At 34.7% G+C, this 21,551-nt stretch overlaps 1 protein-coding gene across 3 annotated transcripts in view; it reads right to left on the bottom strand.

Moving 5' to 3' along the window:
- LOC149419770 (potassium channel subfamily K member 6-like) overlaps positions 1–21,551 on the bottom strand; it is a 295,617-nt gene that overhangs the window by 144,490 nt on the left and 129,576 nt on the right. The window contains exons 1-2 of one of the 3 annotated variants that reach the window (XM_089637020.1): positions 1,820–1,850; positions 768–1,146 (exon numbers count right to left, since the gene is read on the bottom strand). The exons of 1 other annotated variant lie outside the window; for it this stretch is intronic. In XM_089637020.1, coding sequence (XP_089493146.1) covers positions 768–1,137 — 370 coding nt within the window. In that variant the 5' untranslated portion in view covers positions 1,138–1,146; positions 1,820–1,850. Of the gene's footprint in view, positions 1–767; positions 1,892–21,551 lie in introns of those variants that run through there. One more of the 3 variants, XM_089637019.1, reaches the window with a different exon arrangement.

Raw genomic sequence — 21,551 nt, 5'->3', positions numbered from 1 at the left:
TTTTATTTTACCTAATCGTCGTTTTTTTAACCATTTGTCTAAAAATGCACTTCTTTTATTCTTCTTTTACACAACATATTATACTTTATTAATTCTTCTCCGTCAATAAATTTAAACTTAGCATTTCCTAAATCTGTCAATAACATAGCAATTAAATATGTTTACTGTAAATTCCTGTCACCTACCTCAGAATAGGTTACACATAGTGAGGTAGGTAATGTAAAGCATACAACTAAATTATATAGAAAATTAATATTGTTGTTCTCTTTATTTTGAATGAAAATGTACAAAATATATTTCAATATAAACCAGAGGTCCCAAAAACATTCTAATAAAGTCCCATTCCCCCTTTCTCCCCCAGGATCAAACCTCCCCCCCCCCCCTTAGGGTCGAACCCAACTCCATCCGAATGCTATAGCTACACTCTTGCTTAATCTAGAAAGCATTTTTTTATACATCCACAAACCAAAAATATGCTTAAAACGGGAGGAAGTCCATAAATTATTCCTTTTGTATTTTACCTTTGAACGGATATGTAAATAAAATTTAAAAATAGAACGTTTAGTATACCAATAAAATTAATATAATCCACATGTCATTCCGAAAAAAATGGTTGATGTTTAAATGCGTAGTGTATGGCGAGCTCTATTCTGAAATACGTCAAGCCATGAAAACATATAGGTAACGTAATGTGTCACATATATTAATCTGGTTTTATTTAAACATTGATGAAAAACGTTTTAAATTTAAAAAAAAATTATATTTACCATCGACGCTTGGATATATCCTCAAGAACTCGTTCCTCGAGCGCAGCAATGACTGCTTCACCTCATTCTCAATAGGAGCCTCCAACGCCGAGAACACAAGTCCACCAGACACCAGGTAAAATACATAAAAGGCCACATACAGCGCAAACAACCAGGAACTCTTTATCCCCAACAACCGCGGAGGATCATCCGAAGAATCCGGGATTCTCGTGTACCCCTCCCCATAACTCAATGGCAACTTCAATTTATAATTAGCATACTCGCTGCGAATTGTCATCCCGTCAGAACTTGACTTATTGCTCCCGTAACTTTTCGGCCAGCCGCCTTTCTCTTTGTCTATGGTTGACTTTCCCGCCATTTCTTCCTTCATTTCAAACAGCTGTCAGTTGAAAAAACCTTTCAAGTAATTTTTACGACTTCGCTCAATTTATTTTCAAAACGGTTAATATATCTCTGTGATTTTTATTATTATGTACCGTTCGAGACAAGTTGCTAATGAGATAACGTCTTACTAATTGACTGATTGTTGATTATATCGCAGAATTTTATTTGTTCTGTCTAATGTCTAATGATAAGAATTTAATACAAATCAAAATCTTCGCGGCAAATTTGTAAATACATTCAAATTTTATCAGCGTCTACTCAAGAGTATCTTTATCGTGTTGTCAACAGGAAATTCATTGAAAGTCAATACTATTTTAAAATGCAGTTTAAATAGTTAGAGTTCATTCTGAACCACGTCAAATTATTAAACTTATCAACATTGTAAATAATGTCATATTAAATTTGCTTTTTCGTGTTTATGTCAGCGTACGTTCAAACAATGAACATCGTTAATTTTGCTTCCGATTTTTAATGTAGCACTTATTCTCGGCCTCTCAAACGGTGGTGTGTAATTTAAATTTCTTTTCACAGAAAATAAACTGACGGGAATCCATTCGTCAGCTGAACTTGAAGCACCACTTTAAATGGTCGCTCGGTACGAAATCGACCGAAATCCTATCTAAATGCGACAATTTACGATACGCGACACTCATTCTGATACATCGTACTGAAATGAATGGGTAGATTTTTGTGATAAGAAACACGGGAGTAACACGACACGAGCGGCGAAGACTCGGACTGCTCACGACAGACGGGAGTTGATTACTAAACTGATTACTGCAAGAAAGATACAAAGACGATAGAAGCCACGAACACGATAACCGGATCAGCTGACATGTCACTGCTGGGGTTGACAACCAGTGAGAAACAGGTCGAAAAAAACCGCAATAAACTATCCAGGTTTTTAGTTGTTTTTTTTTATTGATGAGTCTCTATCAACTGCTACCAACCGTCTGGTGCTAGTGAGACCATGGCATACCTAATTTGGGTATATTGTGAGGTTTAAGGTAGTGGAGGGGGGAGGGATGGGTAAGAGGAAAGAATCTAAGTACCTGGCTATTTAGATCTGGTCACCAAACACGGCTATAGACATTTCAAGCAACCTTTCGATTCTGAATGGCGGTCTATCGCCAAGGCGACACTGGAAGTATCTTTCACTCTGCAACATACCGAAAATATACAAAATATATATTTTAATGATTAAATTGTGAAATAAAACAAACTAATCAAAAAAAATTACTTGCGCATTCGTAGTCAAAGATCGTAACCATATGACCACGGAGGCCGTCAATCGTGCCTATATTAAATGCCTTTCAATATAATAACCTGTCAAAGTCATTCACAACAATAATATTAATATCATTCGATTACAAGTAAAATTAATTTGTTGACCTTTTTCAACTCAATTTGTATTTGCTACCAGTGGCGGCTCGTGACTTCTGATTATGATAGAGTGCTAAGTTTGAACAATTTGGCATAATTGATGTTATTTGTTCCAAAGCTTTTCTTTTAATTTTTTCGAAAATACGATTTTTTTGTAGGAAGATTTTCAAGAAATTTCAGTTCGGCTGTGCGCCGGACGGAATTCCTGAAAATCTTCATACAAAACACGATTTTTGAAAAAAAAAAGTTTTCGGCTACAATAATAATACATTAATAATGCTATTTTTGTAGTATTAACATTCTAGTACACACAAAAAGTAACGAGCCATCACTGTTAGCTACTGTATAAAACACTATCATATGGAGGCCTTCCATTAATATAATATATAAGTAGGTATTATAAATAAATAAGTACATAATTTATATTTGCACACATCATTTTAAATGACATAATAACCGATTAGTTTAAGCCCACGTCTTTTTGCAAAGCAAAAGAAACTAAAAATACAGATGTCAGAAAAAATAGATTTTCTAAAGACATAATTAATCAAATAATTTTATTGCGCTCGAAGTAAAATAGCACTAGTTGTTTATTTATTTATTCATTTTCGGGAAATCGATAGTTTACATTTAATCAGTTTGTACATAAGTATTATATAGCAAAATAAAACCAATTATGGATTTCCTCCTTGTGACTTTACTTCTACTGAGACAGCATAATATGGAATGAGTAAATTTAATTTGTGAGAAAGAAATATGAATTAAAAAATTATACAAAACAAAAGATTATATAAAACGAAAAATTTACAAAACAATACATTTATAGTCATGGAGAGAGGTTTAAGATATAAATCAAATCATAATAGACATATAAACAATAGCGACATAAACATTATTAACAAACCATCAGAGAAATATTATTTTATGGACCTCTTGTATTTGGTAAGTTCGCAACTGAAAACATCAACCTTGGATAATACGCTATTGTAATTATTGGATAGTCTATTCAGGCAAGAATTCTGCTTAGAGTACTTAGTTATGTTTTGAAAAATAGATGGCATAGAGCACACATAAGAATACTCCAGGTTTATTAAAAAAAGTAAAGCAACAAAATTAATATGAATATACGCTTTATATCCATTCTAGATGAAATAAGTCATGTAAATTTCCCACGAAACGTCTATTAACGAAGTATATCTTGAGAAATGCTTTTCAAAATACCTTATTCTTGTTACTTTAAACTGCACTTAAAACATGTGTCCGCTAGGCCATCGAAATAGTTGAAATTGTAAAATGTTATCTTTATCGGAATATAACGTGAAAGTTGTATTATTATCTCTTTATTCTGTTGAATATTTGATAATGAAAACTTATACAAAAAAGTTTTCAAAATATCATAAATTTGAAAAGGTTGACGACGCCAAAACTGCATTCCACCTATCAAATATCAAATAACCCGGCAGGCATTACTGGGGAACCAATAAATTCACCGAGCACGGTTTGTACTGCTGTTTACAAAAACAAAATGGAAAGAAGCCATTTTTAGAGTAGGTAGTTACTTAAAATTATTCAATAATATCTGTTTTAAAAATAATTATAAGCAATAATTAGTCGCCTGAAATATCAATACAAATTAAAAATATCTCCTGAGGAAAAATTACGAATAATTTGAGGAGATTCTTAATAAATTATAAATACTCATTTTTTTCCGTGTATATCATCGAATTGTGACGATGTCAAAATAATGTGACTGTTTGCTAAACAACTGGCCCTAAGTTCGTATTAGCTTGTGGTGATTGTGTGGTAAAAATAATGATTTTTGGAAGCCATAACAGGACGTGTTTGTCATTATTAGTAACCAGTAATTAGTGAGACATGAGGGCCGAACGCGGGTGGCAATTCTTAAGAAGATTGGCGCGGGGGAGAAAGTCTTTGGGAGGGGGTTCGAAAGACGAAAACATGACAACAGAGCTGTTGTCATGGAACATTATTACCTAGAAAATATACGCTTGGAAGTTTTACGGTTGACCGTGGGCGATGGCTCTTGTACGAATTTGTATCTCATTTATATTTTATTTTTTTACGGCCCCTGAGTGAAAGCAGCTGACCGGCAATCAGAAGGCTGCGGGTTCAATTTCCATCGGCCGCATGTATTTTTTCTCGGAAGATTTTTTCAATTCCAGTGTTTCAGGATAATAATTATTGCGTACAAAATTTTTACTTTATCATTAAAAATATAAAAAGATCACCCAACTGATCGACATTTGTGTCAATGAAGATTTTTTATATATTCGCATTCTTGTTTTTTTTTGCAAAAAGTCCGTTCAAAAATCAAAAAAAGATACGGTCGCGTCTAGGACACGAACTCAGGACCTTCGCATTGCCGGGGCGCTGCTCTACCAATTGAGCTCCTCGCTGATTGAAGTTGAATCTTGCGATAATACGTAAAGATAGCAGCCAATAAAAATGTGCGGTGATAAAATGAAGATAATTTTGGTAGTTTTTATTAGTAGTATGATACAGTTAAATATGTCAGAAGGGAATAGGGGTCCCTGTTATGGAGCTACGGGCTACGTAAATATCTTAAATACAAATCCCAAATCGGGTTGATAAAAGTTCGAGCTTGTTTTCAAAATTCACTATTTACCCGCCTTACTCATTTTTAGCATGCTAGTTACTTTTTAAGGTTAAGGTTTGCTAAAGGTTTGCAGCGCAAAGGTTTGCGCTGCAAACCTTTTCTTTTCCTTACTTCGTTGTTTGGTTATTTATGCTTGTGGTTATTTGTTATGACTGCGCTCTTTGGTGGTCCATGTACGACTGATGTCGTAGTTTATTCAAGGCATTCTCGAACCCTCCTGGTGCCAAAAATATGGTCACGTGGTTGGCCTCCAGCATCGAAATGATACCCAGATTTCATAGTAGAGCAAGCCTATTAAGTTGTTTGTCTATGAGAGCAAGCAAGCGTAATGTGTAGCTGTAGAGTAAGAATAAATAAGGCTAACCGTAACCTAAAACTACTTGATTGATTTGACTTGAACACGGGAATATTGGTTTGTCTAACTAAATCCTTTAGGCCTTTGTATTATTGTTGAAAATGTTATAAACGTTATAGAATCCTGGGTACCTGAAGAAATACCGGCCGCCATATTGTTCCCTTGCAAATTCCACAGGCTTCCGGGACTTGTAATTAGCTTTGTTAAGTCATGGGTAAAACCTAAGTACCGTGTAATTAAAGGGTTGCATTTCATATAAACAAGGTCGTTTCCGGAATCCACCAAGTTTACTTAGCACTTCATAATGTATGGAACGTTATAAGTTTAAATATTTTATTGCTGAAATATGCTTATCACAACGAAACATGCTTCTTCTTCTTTCGTATGTTGGGGGGTCAGAGGGGGTCATCTAGGTCTGAGTGCCAGTCTAGGGCCTCAGGCGTCGCCATGTGAACCTCATCAATCCCGCCGGGGAATGAATGAAGCGGGCATTCGTTGACCACATGTTCGGTGGTCTTCACCCCACCACATTAGACCCCATCTGTGCATCATGAATAGTAGAAAAAGTCGGGGACATGACACGATCAAGTAAACCTAATTCTTGAGTCGGATCATAATAACCGAAGAGTATGTATGAGACGATGAATGAATGTGAGTGAGGCAAATAGTGTGTGCCAAGACCGAGTTCTTTGTCTTCCGATGGTTAGTTTGTTAGTTAAATAAAGAAGGTACTAAAACAATTTTAATTTAATTATAATATTTCAGTATTCGAAATGTGTATTTCTTTTGGTATTTTTTTTTTTTATTAAGTTGTTTAATCTTATATTCGTAGCTTCTCGTGCTCTGACCAAGATTGAAGATTTTTATACTTTAATCTACTAATAATAATATAGAGTAGTCGTTAAATACATTAAAAAAATTATGAACACGTGTTCTGACATCGCCATAACACATTCGTGTTTTACTGATATTTTACTAGGAAATTTGTCAACTCATTCGTTAAAGGCCTGCAGTCCCGTTTTTAACGGGAAAAGATTTTTTAATAAATTAGCAATATTTTAATCAGTAAGTTTTCTCCGTGCAAGGAAAACATTGATATTTAAAAACAAAAACTTTTTTTTTAAATTGGCCCAAGATTTTTCACGGGTCTGCGCTAGTAAGCATATATTTTTAGCTTCTTATTGACATTGGCCCCTTGACAACAATCAAAAAACAGATTCATACGAAAAATGTCTTTTTTTTGTCCCTATGTATTAATGTTTTGTCTTTTTTCGATAGTGGAATAATTTATTCCAAAATCATTAAAACATTTTATTTTCTTTGTTTATTCTTCAAACCGAATAATAATATATTAGATCCGTACTTACTTTTTATTATTTATTATAGTGACTACTTAAACATTGTACATACAAAATTTGATAGTGAATATATGTATAGTTATTGTATTTGTTAGTCCTCCTCACAAGGGTGACCTGTGCTGAGGCGGACTAAAGACGGACTAAAGACTATTTATTTATTCTATTTTATTTGTTTTTCATTGACTTCTTTCAGCCAGATTTTTCTTCGTGATTTGTAATCATTACACTTTTCTATTTGCTTTATATCTGAGGGATACATCTCGAGTAAAACTTGCTCTTTCAGTAGAACATTTTGGAAGGTTGATGAAGATTGCAAATTCAACAAATATGCAGCACCTTATATAATTTTTATTAAAATTCAATAAAGTTTATCCTACATTACTAGAAGTTCTATGAACAGCACACCTCGAATCCAAAAAAAAATATTTCTAATTTTCTCTCATTTTAAATCAAACCAAAAATTTCCTCTGCATCGTAAGATTTGTTAAATACCTACCTACAGTAATAAACACGACAACAAATTATTATAAGCAATAATTAGTCGGCTGAAATATTCATTCAAATTGAAAATATCTCCCGAGTAAAGAGAAATGCCGCCGACAGGAATTGAACCTTCTGATGTTCAGTCAGGTGTTCTGGGCCACTGAGCTACGTCGGCTTATTCCCAACCCGCCAAATAATTCAATATGTACTAGTACTTCTATTTTTTCACCTGTAAACAACCAACTTTATTTTGTGTTCATTTCAGGCGAATAATTATTTGCGTATAATAATTTGTTATCCTTTGTGCTATGCATAAAAAACCTTGTCTTATAGACATTAATTTATCATTAAAAAATAATAATTAACACTACGATTTCAAAATTGAAAATAGATTTTCCTCTGAACCATTAAAATGGCCACCATCTTGAACCGGAACCGAAATGTAACAAGCAAATTTATAGACAAATGAAATGCTAAATGGTCTCGTTAAAACAGGATTTCGCTGAAGTCCAATATACAGCTACGGTTAAGCTGAATGTTGAAATCCCAATTAGCAATAACATACAACTTCAAGGCTATATCCATTGAATGAAAATGAAAACAAGAGAACATAGATGGGAAGGTAATAAAATAAAAATAATCCCAAAATATTCCAACAAACTCGGCTGGCCTACACCATTTTTCGTATTGCGTGGGAGGTTGGATGTTCAGCCTTATATTTTATTTATTTATTATTTCGCTTTTATTTCTTCTACTCTCTTTTAGACACCTCTGACTTTCCGGCTTAAACCTCTAAACCTTTGAGCAATCGACAGGTGGCTGAACTGCCTTTTCCACAAATTTCGACAATAATTAAAGTCCGCCAACCTTTCTCAACGTAATCCCAAAAAGACTTGGCTTAGCGTCATGGCCTTTGCGAGATATGATACCGTGAAAGTCGCTCATAGTTAATTCGGTATTATTTTTAGTATATAAGGCGATGCCATACGTAGTAATACAAAATCATGTGTTTTTGGTTTGAATACTTGGTAGCCTAGAAATGTTTCAGATGCTTTAATTAAATACTGCGAGTAGAATACATCTTGGCCTTTGAAATAATCGAGTATTTTTTAGATAAGTCTTTTTATAAGCCCGGACAAAAATAATGTATAAGGCCTATGAAAACTGCTTTAAAGTTCAAAATCTCTTGCTTACGAACCCATTTTCGGTTATGATTTTATTGTATAATTTGGAAAATTAAGTTATTTATAAAATGATCGAAAAAAAATTAAATATTTATGCCTGAACAGTGAACATCCACAAAATAAAATAAAAGGCACTTTTTGGCCATGTTTTTTTCTTGCATAAATCAAAACAAGCGGATGGTGTAGACCGGGAATTTAAACCTTATTGCCATCTATGTATGGGTTGTTATTGATAGCGGCTCAATTTAAAATATTACACGACGTAGTGCATCGCCTTAACCTTACTTACATGATAAACATAACGTCTGCACAGTTTCCAATATGTACGTCTGAAATTATTCGTTGGAATGGTCAATACGTTTAGAATCAAGAGTCACTTGAAGATCTCTATCTGCCTGTTTTTAAATGAATATTATCAATAATGACTATATTTTTTTCTATTTTTACGAAATCTGTTATGAGTGAAGATTGTCGATTATATATTTCAATTTTCAAATCCTTGCCATTTGCTACATTTACTGATTGTATCATCATCTATTGATCACTATCGGTCATAAATTTGCTATTCAACTTTGGGTCATAGATAAATTAATCGCAAACAAAACACAGAACCAAGTTTTTTGATAATTTAAGAAAGAACAGAGAACCAAGATCTTTTCCTTGTGGTACGCTCTATATTGAAATTGAAGTACATGACTCATAAATATTAAATTCACGCCCACAAAAAATAATGTAAATAATTAAAAAAGCTAAATTATTAAAACGCCCCTAAAATGCACAATTCGTAATATTAAACCTAACATTAGAGCTAGCTGTGTTTTGTTTAAAGTTAAGATTTGAGCCGTCCATAGTTATAAAAGTCACCACATAAACTGTAAACCAACCCGAGAAAGCTTTCGAAGTAAATTTAAATGCAAATAGTTGCTGATGGTCCAGGGAAAAATATGAGATGAGATTTCCAGCCGCTAAAGTAGGGTAATTCGTCACTTTCAGTGCAAACAGGCACATTTCATTTTTGGAAACCTTTTAAGAGAGCCTAAAATCGTTTTTATTTTGCCAGACTCTTATACATCTTATTATACGTTTCGCTAACTGGGTTTTAATTAAGCATTTTTAACCCCCTTAGCGAAACATTTAATAAAAAGTATAAGAACACAACAAAAAAACAAGTTTTATGGCGCTCCTAAAAAAATCAAATATGAGATATGCCTCATTGAAATGAGAGCGATGATTTCACTAAAAGAATTACTGGTTTTTGCACTCAACTCAAAAATGGTAATTTAAAAAATTTATTCTCTTAGATTATATTCTGAACATTTTAAAAGTTTTTTTAAGAAAAAATTCAACAACTGGACGTGTTCATTATTTCTCTAACATGCGTGGCATTCGATGAACCCGTTTACAACGGTCTCGGGATTTTCCAATTAGCAGGACGCATTAACTCTCCTTCCTATAAAAATAAAGACAATCGCTGTTCCACACACTAAGTTACCCCAAGAGGTATAATTTTGTGTACTTTCTACGAACGACATGACCCGAATTTAACGTACAAATTATCTCAATCGACTTCTTTAGATCTCTGAAACTGAATTTCTTTGTCTTTTAAAAAAGAATGGCTTACTTATGGAACGTTCTTAAAACCTTCGATGTGACTTTATACACAACACTGTATATAAATTTTGATAACCAATTGCTCTATCACACGCGCAATTATTCGGTCAATAACAATGATTGTTAATTGAAGAATAAAATTGGTGGTTCTGAATATTTGGAACAATGTTTAAATAATTTTGAACACAGTTGAACTATTTTTTTGTTATTTGTTTCTGGGGTGTTATGCTGTGTTGCGCTAACTCCTTTTTTAGCCAACGTTTTGGACAACTTTACAGTGTCCATCATCAGGGCAGATGTGTGATGATGTAAGAAGGTCTTATGATTTAAGAAAATCTTAAATCATATTTGACAGTTGAACTATATCGCAGTAAAAAATATACAGCGTTGTATTAAAGGATTCATAACCAATTACGCCATTATAATAGGTAAAGAAGACGAAATATACCGATAATACGAGTATTATTATCTTTCCGAATGAGAGACGTGACATCTCCAGTTGCCTCTAATTATTCTTAAACTTGTTACAAGAGAATTCAACAAATTTATCGAAATACGACCAAAAACGATATCAATATTAATCAACACTCACGGTCTCCAGTTCAAGGTGGGCACAATGTCATTTTCACCTATATACATGATTTATCATGGTTTTTTTACAAAATACACGGAACTTTATTGACAAAAAATGATGGGTATCTTCACACGATCAGGATGGCCTTACCACATACAAACGATAGGTATCTTCACACGATCAGGTTGGCCTAACCACATACAAATGATAGGTATCTTCATACGATCAGGATGGCCTAACTACATACAAATGATAGGTATCTTCACACGAACAGGATGGCCTTACCACATACAAACGATAGGTATCTTCACACGATCAGGTTGGCCTAACCACATACAAATGATAGGTATCTTCACGCGATCAGGATGGCCCACATACAAACGATAGGTATCTTCACACGATCAGAATGGCCTAACCACATACAATTTATAGGTATCTTCACACGATCAGGATAGTCTAACCACATGCAAATGATAGGTATCTTCACACGATCAGGTTGGCCTAACCACATACAAATGATAGGTATCTTCATACGATCAGGATGGCCTAACTACATACAAATGATAGGTATCTTCACACAAACAGGATGGCCTTACCACATACAAACGATAGGTATCTTCACACGATCAGGTTGGCCTAACCACATACAAATGATAGGTATCTTCACGCGATCAGGATGGCCCACATACAAACGATAGGTATCTTCACACGATCAGAATGGCCTAACCACATACAATTTATAGGTATCTTCACACGATCAGGTTGGCCTAACCACATACAAATGATAGGTATCTTCACACGAACAGGATGGCCTAACCACATCCAAATGATAGGTATCTTCGCACGATCAGGATGGCCTAACCACATATAGAATAAGCACATCCAAAAGCACAATCAAAATCCATAAATTAAAGACGTCATAGACCAACTCCTACTAAACTAGAAGTTCCATAAAGGATTTAACTTTTCAGGACACATGGGTCTTTTATCATCGCGTATCCTACCAAAGGAACTAAAAGCGATGAAACATGATATATTTAGCTCTGCGGCGGCTCATTAAGCCAATTTACAAATAAATGGAAAGGAAAACTTTGAGCAGGTAAGAAGCTTACCGGTAATCCCTACAACGGAATTTCGCAAATGGGAAAATCCTAAAATTTCGCATTTCCAAACAGAAAACCCGTATAAAGTTGTAATACGTTCTTGAATCTCATCCTCGATTACGTCTACACATCTGGGTTTGTGTTCATTATTTTTTAAAGGTTCAATTTTAGGTTTTATTTCAACATAGCTTTTACCAAACGTGAAACTTTTTTAAATTGTGAAACAACAACCTCAAATCTTTTTGTTTTTGTTGTAAATATTTCAAATCTCCATAGATCTTGATTAAAATACTTAGTTGGATTGGCCCGAAAATGACGAAAGAAGGGGAAAGAATTTCATATCCCCAAATCATAAAATTTTCTGTCTAATAGATAGGATTTACTATCGAAATATTATGTACCGCATTTTAAGTACATACAAATATTGCTTCTAAATGCAAGAACTTGTATCGGTATATTTTTTAAATAATTTAATTTAATAGTTTAATTAGAAACAATAGTAAGGGTATTAAACTGTTCCCTTTATTAGAAGTCAAAGTTGAGTACAATTCTTGTCTGGAAAAATATTTATCTACAAGCTATTGAAAGAATTTAAAATAAATTCTTTCTGTTGTTTCTAAGTTTTAAAATGGGTATTTCAGCACTTTTGTTAAACTACAATGGTTCCATGATCACTCAACACAGTGACAATTCAACACACCTTTAAAAAGTGATATAAAGTCATTAAAAACGATGAAAAAAAAATTAAACCTCACCTAACCTAACCTACTTAACCCAGTTAATAAAGTTTTTGTTTCATCACTTTCCATGACTTTATATCACTTTTTAAAAATGTGATAAATTACAATTTTAAAACCAGTAGACGCCTAGTTAGGTAATCACTAAACTCAATAATATTCGGATCATTTGATGCCATACGTAGTAATGCAAAATCATGTGGTTTTGGTTTGAAAATTTGGTCGCCTAGAAATGTTTCAGATGTTTTAATTAAATACTGCGAGTAGAATACATCTTAACCTTTAAAATAATCGAGTATTTTTTTATATAAATCTATTTATAAGCCCAGAAAAAAATAATGTATAGGCCTATGAAAACTGCTTTAAAGTTCAAAATCTCCTACTTACACCCATTTTCGGTTATGATTTTATTGTATAATGTGGAAAATTAAGTTATTTATAAAATGATCGGAAAAAAATTAAATATTTATGCCTGAACATCCACAAAATAAAATAAAAGACACCTAACACAAGAGGCACAAGAAAGGTGACCGCTCCAACCCGGCCAACTACCGCCCCATAGCGATCACATCAGTTCTGTCCAAAGTGATGGAACGTGTGATCAACGACAAACTGCTCACATACCTCGAGAAGAACAAAATTATCAACGACCGTCAATACGGATTCCGGCGGAACCGCTCGTACGGTGATCTTCTCGCGTATGTGACGCATTTTTGGGGGCGGTGCCTGGAACGTCACGGTCAGACCCAAACGGTCGCACTAGACATATCCAAGGCCTTTGACCGGGTCTGGCACCGAGGACTTGTCAACAAATTGCATTCTTACGGACTTCCCGCATCCCTGTGTACGTGGATTGCTGACTTTTTAAGGGATAGGTCGATTCAGGCCGTTGCTGACGGTTTCACCTCTTCCTCGCACTCCATAAATGCTGGCGTCCCACAGGGATCGGTTCTGTCTCCGACTTTGTTTTTGTTGCACATCAATGACCTTTTGACATGTGCACCGATTCATTGTTACGCGGATGACAGTACAGTTCATGATAGCTTTTTGTTTGACAAGCCCCCAAAGGGCACACAAACTCCAACGGCTCGGAGGGCTTTGAAGCAGAGAATGGACGGTTATCTCGAGAGTATTTCCTCCTGGGGTAAAAATAATCTCGTCGAATTTAATGTTTCAAAGACCCAATCCTGTCTGATTACGTCTAAAAGGGATCCAAATGATAATCTAGTCTCCTTCAACGGAAGCAATCTTCCGAACAGGCCTTCCATTGATATGCTTGGTGTAACTATAAGTGACCAGCTCAGGTACGGGGGCTCCATCGAAGCCAGAGTAAAGTTGGCCTCTCAGAAGCTGGGCGTACTGTACAGGGCCCGTAGATTCTTTAATAGTACACAACTGCTCACCCTGTACAAATCGCAAGTGCGCCCTACTGTCGAATTTGGCAACCATCTCTGGTCTGGAGCCCCAAAATACCTGAAAAAAACCCTTGACTCTGTGCAGAAACGGGCGATCCGTTTGATAGGTTCCCCAATCTTAACAAACGGACTGCAATCTTTAGAGCACAGGCGTCAGGTAGGTATGCTGTCCTTGTTCTATCGGTATTACAATGGAAGATGCTCTGAGGAACTAGCGTCATTGATCCCTTCGGCACCGGTGCGTAGTCGGGATACACGCCAAACGCGCGCCCAACATTTGTACACAGTTGACACTTGTCACATGAGAACGGGTCGCTTCTACGATTCGTTCTTAAGTTCAACAGCTCGGCTGTGGAATGAACTGCCAGCCTCTATGTTTCCTCCCTCCTACAACATGGGACTCTTCAAGACCCATGTTCACTCCTTCCTCTCCACAAAAAGACCCTCCACACAGCATCCCCAAAGATGACATAGGCCCTGAGGGAAATTATTTTCTTCAGGGCCTCCTGTGTGGAGTAAATATAAAAAAAAACCTTTTGGCAATGTTTTTTTCTTGCATAAATCAAAACAGGCGAATGGTGTAGAGCGGGAATTTAAACCTTATCGACATCTACGTAAGGGTTGTTATTGATAGCGACTCAATTTAAAATATTACACGACGTAGTGCATCGCCTTAAAGATAAGTTGGCGAACAAAGCGAGCACTTCCCGGTGGGATAACTGGAAAACAAAAGTATAGGGCGCTAGCCTACACAAAACTGCATGTGTTATGAGACGATGCCCTAATATATTGTCGAAATCTTAACGAAGTAAGAGAAGAATCCATGCCCTAGCAAATCTCTAAAATAAAGTTTGAATCTTAACGACATAAGTGATGCAGTCGTGTAAAAACAATATCGGCGTGCGGCTCGGCGTAATGGACGGACTTACCGTCGAATTTGCCCTAACAGGCCTAGAAAATTGACTGTCCGTGGGGTTTATTTTAATTATTTCTTTATACTAAAATCTCAGATGTTTTCAGAGGCATCCCTCGGGAAGTTACTAATTCATCGTTGGTAAAATTAAAATCTGGTGCTTACAGCTAATTTTATAGTATAAAAAATATAAAATTTTCAAACCGTTTTACAACAAAAATTTATGTAATGATACTTTTTTTATATTAATTATAAATATACATCCTTACATCCGTAGGGATCACTCTATATAGTATATATTATCGTAAGGAATTCGTAAGAATTAATTAAAATGTGAGCCTTGAACGAATCCCCTTTATTAAAGTTATTATAACACTTATTAGTGGACGTAACGTAAACTTTTTCCACCCTTAGAAAATTTGATTGCATGAGCTCACATCAGCACAACCGTAGTGTAGTTAGGAATCCAGGTATACTAGTAACATTAATAATGTATATTAATGATCAAAGGGTACAATACAATGGACAGGGTTAAGATCTACTTGTATGATTATTCTTAAGACAATGTGTCTTCAGCAAATATCTCGCGTTACCTCAAAGGATGTTGTTGCCCATTGTTGTCAAATTCACAACAACGTTCTAACAATTGTTCTTATGTAACTTTGAATACGGTTGTGTATTTTGTATTGTTTATATGAATTTGTATTGAACGAGAAGAATAAAGTGTATGAACAGGTAAGCAATAGACACCTTACAAATTTACAACAATGCTTAAATACTGTTCTTTGTACATGACTTTGATAGTGTACCTTTGACCTCCTGTTGAACTTGCTTCGAATTTGATAATAATTATTGTATTTTGTGGTTTAGAGAGGGTATTATTGTGTTAAAATGTAATTATGTAGAAAACTTTCCTTATTTTACAACTATACAACCTCCGTGTGTGTATAATGTTCTGATAACACAGAGTAACAGACCTATTTCAGAAAACCTTTATTTTAATTGAAAAAGACATTGATTTATGTTTGTGCTGCAGACCCAGACCGACTAATTACCAACACACAGAGGATTAATCCATAAGATAATTTATGTATTTCAAGTCGAACCAAAAACAATTTAATTATACAAAACATGAATATGTGTATAATCCTCCACAAAGCATTTCAAAGATGACAAGGGCCTCTGGGAAAACTATTTCCATCGGGGCCTCTTTGGTGAGTTAAAACATTTGAAAAAAATTGTATCATAATGCTGCTGGCTTTGTAGTCATCATTATTACATAGTAATTGTAAATCCTGCAACTTATAAACATACATACACCCACAGTAACAACACGACAAAATACAATATTCCACAGCAGCACACATAAGCGTAACTACATTGCCCACTCTCCGATACAACGACTTCACACCATGGGAAATCATTACTTGGGTGATGTTGACATATTCAATACCAACTTGGCAAGTTTTGTGGATCATTTAAAACATTTATTTCAACAATACTCCTAAACACATCATGTAAACCAACAAATAGCTGTAATTTTCTGTTTTTGTTTCTTGTGTTTGTATGACTTGTTGCATAGCTTTTATCAAATGTAATTTTATTCTTATTTTTTATGTTTGAAAGTATTTGTCAAATTAAAATTATACTACCAACCATGTAAAAGCCCTCTGGGCGTTAAATAAATAAATAATATAATTTTGTTAATGCTCATTAGTAATGACAAACCTAATAATAAAATAGAACAAGAGAAAAACAATGCGAACACAAAAAATATTTGCAATGTAATTGTGACTGGCAACGTAAGTACAATGGACACGTAGATGGTCCGCCATCATGGAAGTAATGTTGACCCACATATTTATTCATCCAATTCATCACCAATAGTATTTATGCACGAAGAGATATAATAACACATGCAGAATGGCAAACTAAGTACAATGGACACGCAGATGGTCCGCCATAATGGAAGTAAGGTTGATCCACATATTGATTCATCCACTTCATCACCAATAGTATTTATGCACGAAGGGATATAATAACACATGCAGACTGGCAAACTAAGTACAATGGACACGCAGATCGTCCGCCATAATGGAAGTAATGTTGACCCACATATTGATTCATCCACCAATAGTATAATAGTATTTATGCACGATGAGACATAAGAACACGTGCAGACAGGCAAACTAAGTACAATGGACACGCAGATCGTCCGCCATAATGGAAGTAATGTTGACCCACATATTGATTCATCCACCAATAGTATAATAGTATTTATGCACGATGAGACATAAGAACACGTGCAGACAGGCAAACTAAGTACAATGGACACGCAGATCGTCCGCAAAATGGAAGTAATGTTGACCCACATATTGATTCATCCACCAATAGTATAATAGTATTTATGCACGATGAGACATAAGAACACGTGCAGACTGGCAAACTAAGTACAATGGACACGCAGATGGTCCGCCATAATGGAAGTAATGTTGACCCACATATTGATTCATCCACTTCATCACCAATAGTATTTATGCACGAAGAGACATAAGAACACATGCAGACTGGCAAACAGAAGTAAGTTGACCCACATATTGATTCATCCACTACATCATCAACAATATTTATAATAGAAGTAGACATATAATAACACATGTAGTAAAAGCAAAATTGAAATTGTTCCAGTTATATTAATGTTATATATACCTGTATTTGTACAGCGCCCTTAGATGATTTTTTTTACAAAAAAACGGTGGTATACAAAACAGCCAAATATTATTTTGAATATTAATTCTTTCATTGAATTATAATGAATGGTTTTGTGGACGAAAAACAAGTTAAAATGTTTTTCAGTTAAACTTAAACTTAAAAAAACAAGATTACAGTCAGAAAGCTTAAATGCCGTCTTTCATTCAGGAAAGCTCCCGAAGTAATCTTTTATGTACATTTTAAAAAACCACTTCCTCAGCGTGGGAGTGTACATGATTCCTTGAATTCAATTTCTAAGGAAGTTGTTATAGGTTTCATGACGAATTAAACCACATTCAGAATAAAATAATAATATGAGATTTCAGCATTATTAAAAGTGTTTTTCACAAACATCGGTATAATTCTCTTTTGACGTATTTTTCCTCTTTAAATAATTGTATTCACAGGGAATTTCTTATCTGAAAAATACCTGCGTTTCTTCTAAAACTTGAATTCCCCGGCAGCAAAGAAACGGATTTAAATATTTGATTTAGAAAACTTTTACTTTAGCCACCGTAAAAATGCTCGTTTTTCAACAAAATTAAAAATTTGTATTAATAAAACAATGCGAAGACAGAAAGTTAAAAAATATTCTATTATCCAATTTTTAAAACTCAATTTCTTAAATATTTAGCAAATTACATAATAAATAAATTAGAAATAAATTTCTAAAATGTTTCATACCTGATGAATATGACATTGTTGAGAATGTAATAAAAATAATTAAATAACGATTTAAATCAAAAATCGTAAAGCACAATGTCAGGTCAGTTATTTCATAATGCACAAAGAAATATTATAATTGCTAAATTATTAAAATTATTGGTAATCCGGTTAATGACGAGATTGCTGGCTGAATGAATGAAATAACAGGAATAAATTTTTAATAAATTACAAATATATTATCACTATGTCGGGACATGTCAATTTGAGAGGCGGGTTTGGGTACCGCTGCCCTGGGAACCATTTATTAAATAACCAATACCTATTTCATAGGTCACCCCGAGTGATTTAGCAGGGTGCATGGGTTTATCGGGTGAGGTGTATTCAGGATACGCCTGTCCACAGATGCGTGGCGTGCCAGATCGAGAGGGGTTGGTTTGGAGAGACCCTTTGACCTCTATAACTGGTCCCTCGACCCACCGCCTAGCGTCGCAGTGGGAGGGATATATTCATATGACCAGGGGTATCAGTTTTACCTTACCAGTACTTACTTTCTTTAAAAAGACCTCCACACAGCATCCCAAAAGATGAAATAGGCCAAGAAAGAAATTATCTTCCTCAGGACCTCCTGTGTAGGGTTAATGTAAAAAAAACGAATATTTTCGCATTTCGTCATGATTTATATCAAGAAAAGTACACGTGCATTTATTCCGACATCGTGTTAATATATTCGTAATTTACTAAAAATTGATCAGGAAACCCGTTTAATTCATACGTCAGGCTTGCAATCCCGTTTTTAACCGGATTACTAATAATTTGAAAAGAATATTAATAAATTACCAATTTCTACTCATTTATCTCCGTGTGGTAATTATGATAATATAAATTGTTATGGTTGTTGTCGCAGAATTTTGATAATTACTTACTTCTAGTATTATTATTTCTCGATATTAGTCTCAAGAAAAACTAAAACGGCACTTAACAGTGTTAATCACAATATTTAATCGGGTCATACGTCATACAAAGTTGATAACTGCGTGCAACATGTTGGATCCGACAAATCAATATTTACTTCGATGCAATTCATTCAAACCTAATAATATTTTGTAGTTTGTTGATTATTTATTTCAGAATTTCACTTAATTATGTATTTAAGATTACGTACTACTACAGTAAATATTAAACTTTCTGCATATTATAATATGGTTCCATGATAACTCAACACAGTGACAATTCAACACATTTTTAAAAAGTAATATGAAGTTATTTTTTACTTATTTGAATTTATCGTTTCCCACCCTCGCTTCTCATACCTCCACGCGGTGACCAACGGGCAACGGACTGGAGGGTGAAGTTGATGGTAACCAATCCGTCGGGGGACCCCAAAAGTACGGCTAAAGTGAGAAGCAGTGAGCGTCTGTTCCGCATGTTAGTGGCGGCTCACAAATGGTGGGTGTGGCAACTCGACATATTCGGGTACTAGTCGCATACACCATATCTAATGGGTATCCAGGCTCATTAGTTTAATCCGATAATTGACCATAAACGGGCAATGATAGCGGATCCAGCCCTAGTTAGTTGGGTCACTCTGGTTCCACGTCTGACGACCATCGGTGGATAAAAACCATAGTCAATCAACCAAAGCTTCATGGAATATTGTTAGACCCGCGATAATGTATGGCTCCGAATGCTGGACTATGTACAACTCCTACTCTAGGCAACTCGAATCAGCAGAAATGCGAATGCTTAGATGGACGGCAGGAGTATCATTAAAAGATAAAATGAAAAGCTCACGCATTCGTGGTAGCCTGGGTGTCACTGACATAAACAGTAAGCTAGAGGAACGACAGTTAAGATGGTATGGGCACATAAGACGGAGACCACCAGACCACACTGTGAAGCAGGCAATGTCTATAGAGCTTCAAAGACAGTCATCCAGAGGTAGACCAAAGAACTCCTGGATGACCCAATGCTCCAAAATCCTACAAAGAAACGGCCTAGATGAAAGCGACACTCAGAACCGAAGAAGCTATAACCTGAGAACGAGAAGAGCCGACCCCAACAGCCTACCTAGGCAATGAGTTGGGATAGTGCTAGGAAGAAGATAATATGAAGTTATTAGAAACGATGAAAAAAATAACCTAACCTAACCTAACCTACTTAACCCAGTTGATAAAGTTTTTTTTCATCACTTTCCATGACTTTATATGACTTTTTAAAGATGTGATGATTTATCCGGTCACCTATAATATAACATGCACGGAGTGAATAAAAATTAAGGCAAATAATATTTTTTATTCAATAATTGCAAATTCACTTTGTGGCGTCATTAAAATTTAATGAAAATAAATTCTTGCAACTTTGTACACACCAATAATCAAAATAATCTACATGTTTCAAAATAAATGGTTTCATCTTTACGACAATCGTATTATGGTAAAAAATAATAAATTTAAGAATGGAGAAATATGCATAGACAAAAAATATTACAATAAGTGGTGAATAATTAGCCATGAAAAAGTAATATTATAAAAAGCTTATTATTATATTTATAAATGAACAAAATAAGATCGAGGAGTAAATAAGGTATAAAAATAACATAAAAACAAATCAATTATTATGAATATAGGTATTAATGTGAATGTTAGCTAACAAAATATTTGGTTATTAATAATATTTATTTGACTATTTACTATTTTTCTAATTTCAAAGTTATCCAATTGTAAACACACTGTATTCGAATTTAAAAATGTAACCCTTGAAATATTGAACAATAAACTCAAATTATGATTGAATAACATTACTTCATTATTGCGTACTAATATACCGTCGAAACTTGTTCCACTATTAGAAAGCGATAAACGGTGCGCGTAGACTGGATTCGGTAGTTTTATTTAGAGCGTTGGGAGAGTTGTAGGTCAGTTGGAGGTAAAAAAAGCGAAACCTATTTTTTTTCTTCGTGTCTCATCTAAATATACTAAATCAATGTTTGTCTTGTTTTAGAGTGGTTAGAAGCATTCTTCATAAATATTCCCAGTACCTTCAAACTACTTACACATTCAGTCCATAAATATTCCCAGTAGCTTCAAACTGCTTACACATTCAGTCCATAAATATTCCCAGTACCTTTGAACTGCTTACACATTCAGTCCATAAATATTCCCAGTACCTTCAAACTGCTTACTGATTCAGTCCATAAATATTCCCAGTACCTTCAAACTGCTTACTGATT

The sequence above is a fragment of the Hesperophylax consimilis genome, chromosome 11, assembly GCF_061612785.1.
Source record: "Hesperophylax consimilis isolate HC1 chromosome 11, BYU_Hcon_1.0, whole genome shotgun sequence".
Classification (NCBI taxonomy): Eukaryota; Metazoa; Arthropoda; class Insecta; order Trichoptera; family Limnephilidae; genus Hesperophylax; species Hesperophylax consimilis.
Note: the sequence above shows the minus strand (reverse complement) of the source record. Positions and strands in the feature narration are given on the sequence as shown.